At 40.5% G+C, this 11,095-nt stretch overlaps 1 protein-coding gene across 1 annotated transcript; it reads right to left on the bottom strand.

Annotated features, from left to right (window-relative positions):
- Window positions 1–3,100: 3,100 nt before the first annotated feature.
- Window positions 3,101–11,078, bottom strand: ERH (ERH mRNA splicing and mitosis factor). Its single transcript, XM_061463261.1, has 4 exons — window positions 10,952–11,078; window positions 7,288–7,375; window positions 6,149–6,269; window positions 3,101–3,597 (listed from the first exon to the last, which is right to left on the bottom strand). The coding sequence occupies exons 1-4, from the start codon at window positions 10,952–10,954 to the stop codon at window positions 3,495–3,497; spliced, it is 315 nt and encodes a 104-aa protein (XP_061319245.1). The 5' UTR covers window positions 10,955–11,078; the 3' UTR covers window positions 3,101–3,494.
- Between the last annotated feature and the right edge of the window lie 17 nt (window positions 11,079–11,095).

The raw sequence follows: 11,095 nt of genomic DNA, 5'->3' as shown, positions 1-11,095 counted from the left end.
CCTCTTAAGTACACAGCCCAATTTTTTCCCCTCTCCAGATCTTGTTGACTTACATGGCACAAACACAAGGCATGCAGCAGGTACACAGAATTCCAGAAGCTGTGTGTATGCCACAGAACACTGATGCGAAGATGACAGTATGTAGGAACAGTCTTAGTTGGAAGGACTATGGAGAGAGTGCAGGGGTTGCAAGGGTAGGTCAACTAGGGTGTGTGTAAGACTAGTAACAAACCCCCAAAAACTCAAAAATGATGGCATTCAGCTGGGATATGCAACATGCAAGTTCTACTTGCGCACAGTATGCAAACTCAGCACAAACAGTAGGAATAAAACCTGCACATTGGAGCTGTGCCCAAACATCATCCAGATAAACTGTTCGTACTCGCGTAGTTCAGATTACAGTAATGAGAAAACTAATTGCTAGAATCTGATGTTTCCCTGTAATGAATCCAGATGGGTCTTACTTTAACTTTACTCCTTTTCAGACACAGTGAGAATGAACCATTTATTAATGGTCAGAATAGAGAGCTGCCTTGTACTACACAAACTCAAACATGTCCGTTCAGTGTATTTTAGTGGCAAATTCACTCCCCTGCTGTTTCAGTGAATGGTACGTTATATCCAGCCAACACTAAGTCAGACTGTAGCAGACAACATTCAGTATAGAAAACCTGTGAAAATTGACTTATATGGCAGAGCTCAAAAGTATTCTTTTATTTAAACAGATTTCCTCTTGCAGTTTATGCAGAGGTAGTACGAGTTATCTATCATTTTACTGAGAGAAATGCTGAAGTCAATACTCTCAGATTTCAAGGGGGTACCAAAGGTAAGCAACTCAGATGCTCAGTCTCAAGAGAATCTGAGACTCTTACTAGCCTTAGCCATCCCCCATCTCCTGCTGGAGAATTGATAAATTATGCTCCCTGGCTTCCCAAATACTCCCTCTCTCCCATGATAATGGTAAGACAAAGAATGTATATTTTATTTGTTTCAGCGCTCCCCATGGTCTAGCATGGTCTATGAAATTTAACAGTTTCATAGCAGTTGACAAACAGGATCTTGAAATTACTTTATACTTATAATCCAGCTGCCCTGGATTTTTCTATTTATCAGCTTTCTTGATGCGTTGTTTTTTTTCAGTATAGCTGAGTTTCAGTACAATCGGGCCATTACTCAGTGGGAATTGCAAATGTACGTAACTGTTTATGTACTCTAAAGCAAAGTAACTGGAGCATTCCCCTCCTACCTCTTCAGAGCAAGTCAACTTAAGAAGCATCCTTGCTTTCAGTGCATCACAAGCTAGCACATTGCTTGGCATATGGAAATGAGATCACAACCAGCAATCTTGCAACTTTCTTACAGATTTCTAATGCAAGTGAAAAATCTTCTGGTTCTTCCAAGCACATGTATTAGTTACTAAGAAATATAACAAGGTGGTCTTGGTACTATTTACACTTCTGTTTTTCCCCACTGTGACAGTTAAGCACGAAAACAGGCTGATGTAGCAATGGGAATGCTGCTTTCCTGCTGTGCTTATGATATACTGTGATGGATGTCATGATTTCACTCTGTTTTAAAAGAATGTCATGATGGAAGAAACTGTAGACAAGTATTTTAACTCCCCAGCTTATTTCACCCTCAAAGCAGGAATGCAAACTCAATTTTTGCTTTTCACAATCCCACTTCAGCATACTGAAAGAGGCTGCAGAGTGGGATTCCTATAAGAAACTAATCCTGTTCTTACAGTGGTGTCAAATACAATGCAAAATCTAATCCTAGTGGGCTTACCCCCTGCCACAGTACATTACTGATGGGCAGTAGCATGTAACAGTAGATAAACTCGTCATTTATATATAATGATTTATCTACCGTTTTCTACAGCAGCACCTAACACACTTGACCTTATTCTCAAAGCCTCTGCTTGTTGGTGCTGCTTGGCAGTCTTATTCTCTTCTTCCCCAACACTCTGTGTCTTCTTTGTACATAGTGTGAAGTAGCACTATGCTTTTCAACAGCACTGAATTGTTAGATCAGCTCAGCCAACTCACAAAACTTCACCTTACTATTTACATAGTGAGTAGCCATGCCAAGAAATGAGTTGTACCATTCTGGTCATGCCCCAACTTGAAATCAGTAGCAGGCAGTCCAGTGACTATGTGACGACTTGCCTATTCCATGACTAGAAAAGATACAGCATGGTACATGGCTCCACAAGCCAAGTAGAAGTCAGGCAAGTACCTTACTTGCCCTATACTCCTGGCAAATGGATGAGGGCTCATATGTCTCATTGGATGGAAGCTAGGCTTTCTTTATGAATGCGCTAAAAAAAAAAAAAATTAAGTATTTCCATACCAGGACATACTAGGTGTTTGGATTCTACTCTTTATCCCCATTTACAATACTGTAGAGAATGTTATCCTGTTAATCCTGCAACTGGTTAATCCTGGTTGAGTATACCTGTACAGTAGAAGACTCCAGTCTGTACCTATAGCAGGAAAACTCTGGCCTAATGCAAAGCCATGAAGTACCAAGTCAGCCTTGCTTTTCTACCTGCTGTGGTGTTTCAGTCTAACGTGTCCTCCAATCCAAGCTTTTTCAGTACAGCAAAACTATAAAGATATCAGCATTCAAAGTAACAAGTGTCAGACGTAATTTTGCAGTGCATGCAAACAGTTAAGTACTTATCCTTTCTAAAGAGAAAAAGCAGTTTGGGGCAGATCCTCATCAAAACAATTTGCCTATTCCTTTCTCAGGGGAAGGTTGGAAGTAGACTAGTTCATGGGGTCTGTGGTGTGATACATTCAGCCTGCTCTTATGCATCACCTACCCCAGAACAGACACACCTGACTACAAATGCCTCATAAAGATCAAGCTTAGAGTGTAAGAGGGTTGCTGTGCTTCCCAAAAATCCCCAGGAAAGACAGTAGTCAAGATTGGGCCAGAGAAGTTAACTTGGCAGGACAGACTTTGAGCCATTCTGTAATAGAGCAAACAACTATTGGTTCAGTCCACCGTAACCTTGTGAGCCCTGCTCCCTGGCAAACAGGGAAGAAACATTTAATTTGTTGTTCAGCAAAACCCACAAAATTCAGCACTCAAGTTTAACGAAAGGGTATTTTTTTATTCCCCATTAAGACTGTCTCGAGGACATAACTGAATGCTGGAAAACCCACCCGAAGGGCACATACAGTGAATGTGGCAAAGTACAATGTGAACAGCCCTCGGGGTTCAAATAAGGTAGGACCATCAGCTAGTGAGAGGGAAAAAAACAAATTAAAACTCTACTGAAGATGTTACACTTTCTTCTCCATTTACACTGGAAAAAAAGTCAAGCCCAACAAAATCCTTGCATCTCTAACAATACATTCAGTCCTGGCTAAAGAGTTTAGTAAGATGGCAACAGGATGACTATAATACAAAACGTTCACTACTACACTCTGTACACGCCTGTTGTCCAAGCCCTCCCCCAAACCCAGGTAATGATGGTGCCCCCATTATTTGCTGGCTTGCTGGGCCTGCCTGCGGAGGAGGACGTAGATCTTCTCCTTTATCCAGTCTTTATTGTACGGTTGGTATGTCTGAGTATCAGCACGGTAACTAGAGAAGAAAAAAAAAAACACCTGTAGTATTAATCTGATCTGTAGTATGTTTACCAGAAGAACTTCACAAAACAATTAAGCATCCTCGAGTGTATGAAGCAGAAAGCTGTGTGCAGAACACAAGTAATATCAGAAGAAGATGGGAATTGCGGCTTATCAAACAGATTTATCCTGTTTGCTAAAAAACAGTTACCCAGCAAATCAGTAGGAACCTGAAATAAAACTAGATGCCCCAAGGACTACTGAGTGCCTGGTTCTCAGCGTGTTCACATTTTAATTCCTGAATATAACTGCTTATGGGAGACAACAAATAGAGCACTTGAGTATTTTTGAGCTCAGAATGAAGAATAGTTCCACCAGGAAATGACCCAATTTGTCTTAACAAGCCAAGCACTTTTCCAATACTACTTCACGCAAGTATTCATGTAAGCTTTCAAGTGTTCCACTGGCACTTGGAATTTTGTGAGAACTACAGTCTTTCAGGAGCAAAGGTAGACTCATGGATGGATGACAAAGGATTCTTACCAGCTGCAGTGACGGCAAGCTTACCTCTACCAAACAAGGACACTTCATAAAAAGCAAACTGAAAACAAGAACCCACAGACTCGTTTTCTTTGCTACCTGGGGATAGTTGATAAGACTAGTTCACCAACAAGATTTCTTGCCAGGGCCAGAGAACTCAGTTACTCAAGACACTGCTGAATTGAAGCATAATTAGACCAAAAGTGAAAGCAAACTGTGTGAAGTTATCTGCGTAGATTCATGCCCTCCTTTTTGCCTCAGCTGTTGAATGTTTTTTTGATAAAGGTGGTATTTTCACTGCATACCTCAAGGACTACTCAAGTTGTACTCAGTTTTTAAATCTTGGTACATGTATTTTTGGTACATGTATTTCTAACCAGATGAGAAGGTTGAGATTTCATTGGTAAGAAGCTAAATAAAAATCCAGAGTTAACTCAAATTACAGTTCAACAAATTACAGTTCCTGCCTAAAGAAAAAATCCCTAAGCATACTGTTTCTAAGAAAACCTTGTTACTTAAAACCCAGCATGACTCGTTCAAGGACACAGAAAGTTTTAGTATACATTGATATAGTAATAGTAGCATTTCCAGTGCAGTATAAGAAATGTTAGTTTCAGGAAAGTTACTGATTTATGTCCCCACACCAATCCATTCATAATGCTACACCACAAGAACACATAGCAGGTACTTTAAGAATCTTCATGAACACAAGACATGTCTGTATGCTATGTGTGCCATCTGGTGGAAAACTATAAGCTGAAGTAGAATTGGCAGGATAATGAGTTTACAAGCCTAATTAAGAAAGGCAGAATATTGCTAGGAAACAGTTACTACTTCCTGAAGAAAGTAGCTGGCTTCAGCCTGTTAGATAAATTAAAACAAAGTGTCTTTCAACCTGGGTCAGCCCAGTGCTTCGAAACCTGAAGATGAAACAGCAAAATGTCTATGGAAAAGTAACTGCAGAAACTAATCCTGTTTAACCTATCGTACCGAAAACATTGTTAAAGGCCATTTATAAGTCACTACCAGTAACATAAGGTTCTATACATCAGAATGCAAAGGAAAGCAATCTGATGCTCAGTTCTGGTGCTTTTCAATAGCCTTTTATTTTAAATGTATTAACTGGCAAAGGCTGGTCACTGTACATCTACACAAGTACTTGCACTGGGGTTTCAAATGGAGCAGTAATTCTAGAATTCTCATATTCAAAAGCCTAACACTATGGTCTTTTGTTACTTAAATATGAGATTTGTATCCTTATTCCTATAGAATTTTTGTGGTTAGTATCACTGTCATATCAAACTGTTACCTTGAAATGTATGGTGTGGAAAGTACTCATGATCTGGATTAAGTGATTTTTTTACAATGTTGTGTTTTGACTAGTGAAATTTAACATCCGATTTTACAGTACAGTCAGAATTGAAAGTACACAAGACCACCTTCGTTTGTAACTTTAAAATGCAGATGAGAACTGGAGATAGCATATTCACAAGAACAGTTAACATAATTAGCTAGGGCTCTCTGAAGGACTGATCTGTCAGGAACAGATCACTTCACTAGGATTTACAAAAACTTTCATCTTGCTGTATCTTGATCAAAATAAACAGCTGGCTGCATGCACTTCTATAGACTTCTACCATACCACTAGTACAGCCCCCAGCTGAATAAAATTCTGTAATCATTCTGCTTCTGTAAGAATTGGACCAACTGCAGATACAGCCAAAATTTAAACAGATTCTAGCATAAATAAATAACATATGTGGTTGTATTCAACTGCTGGATTTCAGTATTTTAAATGCAGGAAGCTTCAATGTGACTAAAATTCAAGTGGAACTGTCAGTTTCTAAGCTTTCTTTACAGATGCTTCATCCCAGTGTAGTTAATTGGTGTGGTCAACATGGCATGCTAGCCGCCTTAAAGTTACTGCATACACTACCCAGAACCCCACCAGATTTCACACAGAACATGTAAGAGTTTAGGTGGAAGATTTCTGACTTCTTTAAGCCACTGAAATGGACTCAACTTACACAAGACAGCTAAGGTCTGCCAAGTCATCAATGAAGTCAAACAACTGGCTGATATCATACGTAATGGATGGACTGTTTGGATTCATTCTCTTCAGATGCTCTTCATACATTTTACAGACTCCTACAGAGAAACAAGAGCAACGTTAAAAAACCACGAATGTTATTTGCTGAAACTTCTTCAGCTACTGAACCACAAATATCAGGAAAGTTTAGAGATGATTACCATGAAAACAGAGACATAACCATCTTATTCAGATTCTGAGGATTTGAAATGCTTTTGCTTTAGCTATTTGCATGGAAACATAATACTATAAAATCAGGTAAGAGGCATAGAAAGAAGCATTGTCATCAAAAGGGAAAAGTTTTCGTTCTGTCAAAAACGTAACTTTCCATGCAGTAAGCTCCAATGGAAACATGAAACTCCTTCTGGTAAATTTAAGACAGCAATTGCACCATATATTCCTACTGTACAAACACCAGAGAGAAAAACTAGTATCACATACAGCTACTCAAATCTCAGAAGAAAGATAATTCTTGATGAAAGAGTCAAATAGGGATTCTGAGGTAAGAGTGACAGCACAAGCCTGTAGATGAATTTAAATCAGTTTTATTTAAGCTAACCCATAAATAATTCAGATACATTTGAGAATATATCATGGAAGTGAGCAGAGAGGCTTTACATAGTCTTTATGACGCTTTTGTTTGCCTGGCAAAACTTCCTGAACTAGAATTTTTAATGTTAAGTGAATGTCCACATTTAAATCATACAGCTGTAACATCTCAATTTTCTTTCCTAGCTCACTGTGTGTCTCAAAGTCACAGAGGACTTTTTCTCTGGCATATATACTACAAAGCTGCAAATTATATATCAATTGCACACACACTTTCATTTCATGTATTATCTCCTGTAACAACCTTTCCTTTACATGGCTAGCACAAAAATTAGCAAGAGTTGCATTCAGGCAAGCCTGCTGCATGACCCCACCAAGAATACTGCCTACTCTCACAAACTGTATGTAGTTCCATCTAGTTAAATCAGAGACATTTAATGTAAAACAGCAACTTATTTTCTTACTAAGTCTGGGAATATGTCAAAATGGGGTTTTAACAACAGTTTTGACTACCATGTCTGCACCCACCTTCCATGCACTCATTCACAGATTCATAATCAGCATATGTTCTGCCTTCTGGCCTCTTGGTAGGCTGGACAAGTAGAATTGTGTGAGACTGAAAAACAAAAGAAATGCCAAGAAAACAGGTTACTTGCAACATCTGAATGATTTTTTTTTGTTTGAATTAAGTTATTTATCTGGATGAAGCATTAAAAAGAAGCATAATATTAGAACACTGAACTAGCAATCAAGGACACAGGCATTCTTCAAAAGCACTTACTGTTCATATAAGCTGTGTTAAAAATTTCTGGCTCCTATCAATCCTTACATAACTTTAAAATGTCTAAAATCACCAAGAAAGCAGCTACTGTGCTGGAAAAGGTATCACAGAAATGGTAATTTCTATTTAAATGCAAAAGCAAAGCAATAAAGTCAACCCATAAAAGCCATGCCATTAGTGCACTCACTTACTCCATTCTAATGCAAGCTATTAGTAAGATTTAAAACACCCCAATTAAAGAGCAAGGAAGGAATCCAACTTAACTTCACCCTCAGTCTCTCCTTAAAGATTTTAACAGAAATGACTATTTTGAGTTATTCATTTCACTTCAGGGGAATGCAAATTATACAATACCACACTTAGTATTCAAGATGATTTCCTCCAAAACAGATGCACTGATTTTTCATACTTCAGTGAGTCTACTGAAACAGCAATTATGGCACAGATAACTGTTCCAAATGTCAGGATCTGTAAGGCTTGTTCTTCTGCAGGAAAGACTTAGATGGTTGTACAGTCTGTGGCTTGCTTTATTTCTGTAATAATTTTCACTTGGCTACAGCAAATCATTTGAGCAAACAACAAGCAAGACTTTTGAAGTGTACACAATCTGTGATCTAATTAACAGGTTACACAGCATGGAAAGTTTGCAAGCATGCTACAAAACACCATTTCCAGTGCTGCTAATCGGATCCAACATTTTCAGTGCTAATATATGAGGTGAGCACACAATATGCAATATTCATGGAGGTAACTGTGGAGTAGGACACACTGGAAACAAATGCCTTAATATATTATTTAGCTTGAATTAATCCTGACCCACATTTTGGATGTGCTGGTGAGGATACCAGTTCAGTGTTCAAGTGCAGTGACAGAAAAATGGCAAATACTAGGATTTACCAGGAACATACATGAAAACAGTAAAGTTTTGTACCATGATAGAGTGTTCCCACACTTGGAATAGAGTTTTCAGCTCTTTAAATTCTGTCTTAAATAACATGACAGAAGGAAACTTGGAGAAACTCAGTAAAAAGTTACAGAGTTACACAGCAAGACTTTTCCCAATCAGAAATGGAAAAAGAAGGGAACTCAGAGCTACACACTGCAACAAAAAAATCACACAAAGGAGACTAGATCATGAAAGGCAGTTCACTTTCATGGATGCCAGATTTGAAAGGAATTTCCCGAGGGGGGCTGGTATCTGGCTGTTCCTAAGTGCATTGTGCTTGAATAGGCGCGTCCCACCAGCGAGTTCAAATGACTGCCAAATTTTATTATACAATACTTTTTCCAGCACTATCATTTTTACTTGATGGTCACTGATGACTAGGCTTGGTTCCAGCACTTGCAACTCTGACTTCTTGGGAGCATATGACTAAGGATCTCTGATTAACTAATAACAACAATTGGATGAGGTGTCAGGTGCCAGTTTGGTCAGTGCGTCTTTTTGCATCAGAATGTCTTGCAAACTAGATTTCGGAGTCTGATTACAAACACATACTCATCTCCTTTAACAAAACTCAGTACTAAGAAAAAGTTTTACTTGCCTAACAAAACCTAAGAGAGCACAGCTAAAACTGAACTGTTTGATAACTGAGTAAATTTTGTACTTTGTCTCTCAGTATCTTGCTGTGGAATAATTTTAGGTTTTCTGGCCTATAAAAATCCAGAATATTCCTCCCAATCTTTGAGTGATAAATGAACGTATATATTCTGAAACTATCCCAATAATCAGATTACAGGAAAAAAAAATAAAACTAATAATAATAAAAAAAAATAGTGAGCCAGACACATAAGACAGTTCTTTCAGAAACTTACAGCAGAAATTATTTGGGTTTCTGGCTTTTTTATCACTTCAGACAGTTTACAATATCCCTATCAGATCCTGGTGTGGAAATTACTGAAATGAATGCCACTGGCGCCATCGTATTATATAATTAATGCATTACATATCAAACATTTCTTTGGGAACTTCCCATTATTTCACTTATGGAAGGGGAAAAATAAAAAAGTTTTGATCAAACTTCTCTCCTAAAAGTAAAAAAAAAAGTAACTTGTTCAGAAGCCTGAGAGAAGTTTCCTCCAGCTATTACCTGTCCTACTGAATACGCAGCTAGATAACAGGGCAAAAATCAATGTGATTAATAACTATTATGTCTTCCTTTGGGTATAAGAAAACTAAACAAGGGAAGATCCATAAACCTTCAGGTGTTAGGCCCAGGTTATCTGGAATAGCCCAGTACAGACTCTTATTATTCTGATAGCATATGTTGGACATTCTTGCATTTTCTATAAAAATGGAGTTGTGTTGGCTGCTGTTACGCAGGTCACTGAATGTGATACCACATGGTTTATACCACAACATTCTGAACCTCTAAAGAGTACGTTAGAAAGCACTCCAGTCACTTAAGACACAAATACGTAGAAATGGTTAAGGCACTGCTGACAGTCAAACCAGCAGGAGCTAGGCAGTATCTGCACAAAGAGGCTTCCACCAATTGTAATCTATTCAACGATAAAGTAAGACCCCCCCCCCCAAACAAATCAACAAAACCCCCCAAACAAAACAAAGGAAGACAAACAAGTGTTATAAGACATGCAGTGATGCAAATACAAGTAGTATATTGCACACAAATAAATGACTTTCAGTTACTTCTGCAAGGCAGAAAAAGTGGTTTGAGTGTCACATGATTCCACGCTGGACAACAGGGGCCAGGGCTTGCGGCTGCTCACCCTAGTAGGAGCTAACTGCTTTTGAGCAAGTACCAGACACATGCAGAAGTTCGCTGCAAACCCAGAAGCAGCCGCCCTTCCACCGCAGGTCAACATCTTGCTTCAACACATTCAAATTTATTAAATGAATGCAACAACCTAGTGCGACTGGTAGGCCTTTGTGCTTTAGCGTGCTATTCAAGCAACCCACCAGCGCAAGTTACCGCCTTTCCCTCCTCCAAGTGCTGGGAAAGAGCCAGGAAAGCTGCACGAGCAGAAACCTCCTCAGTTAACGCGAATCAGCCATTTAAGGTAGGCATTTGCGAGGACAGCGCTCGCCGAGAAGAGCTGCCCTCCCAGAGCCTCCCTGGAACTGGGCTGAGGCTCCCGGGAAAGCCCGCTCCACGCCACGGCGGGTGCTCCTCCCACCTCCTCCTTTCCCGAGAGCAACTGGCCGTTGTGCCGGAGAAACCCTGCCGGCGGCTGGGCACTCTCAGCTCGGGCCTGGAAAGGCGGCCGCGGCCTTCCCCGTTACCCGCCTCGCCTTCCCGCCCATGGCGCCGGCGGCCACCCCTTGCCCCAGGCGGGGAAAGGAAGCACCCCGGGTACCGCCGCGCCGCACCGCACCGCTCCGCTCCCGCCGCCGTGGCCAGGCGGGGTTCAGGCTCCGCCGCGCCCGCCCTGCCGCCGGCCTGCGCTCACCATCACGGCTCCCACTCCTCAGCACAGCCGCGGACAAGAGGCGCGCGACGATTCCCCCACAAGCCCCCGCGCCCGCCGGAAGCGCCGCGCTAACGGTTGACCGTGGCAGCTTGCGCACGCGCACGCAGGCGGCCATGCGCGGGG

Source organism: Pezoporus flaviventris, unplaced genomic scaffold (genome assembly GCF_033815535.1).
Source record: "Pezoporus flaviventris isolate CSIRO_AGI_PZ_B2104156 unplaced genomic scaffold, CSIRO_AGI_Pfla_v1 ptg000036l, whole genome shotgun sequence".
In the NCBI taxonomy this organism is placed as follows: Eukaryota; Metazoa; Chordata; class Aves; order Psittaciformes; family Psittacidae; genus Pezoporus; species Pezoporus flaviventris.
Note: the sequence above shows the minus strand (reverse complement) of the source record. Positions and strands in the feature narration are given on the sequence as shown.

Coding starts and splice junctions, on each gene's coding strand:
- ERH (XM_061463261.1), bottom strand. Junction 6,270..7,287: donor TGTGAATGAGTGCATGGAAG/GTGGGTGCAGAC, acceptor GTTTCTCTGTAG/GAGTCTGTAAAATGTATGAA. Junction 3,598..6,148: donor GCAGACCTTAGCTGTCTTGT/GTAAGTTGAGTC, acceptor TTTCTTCTCTAG/TTACCGTGCTGATACTCAGA.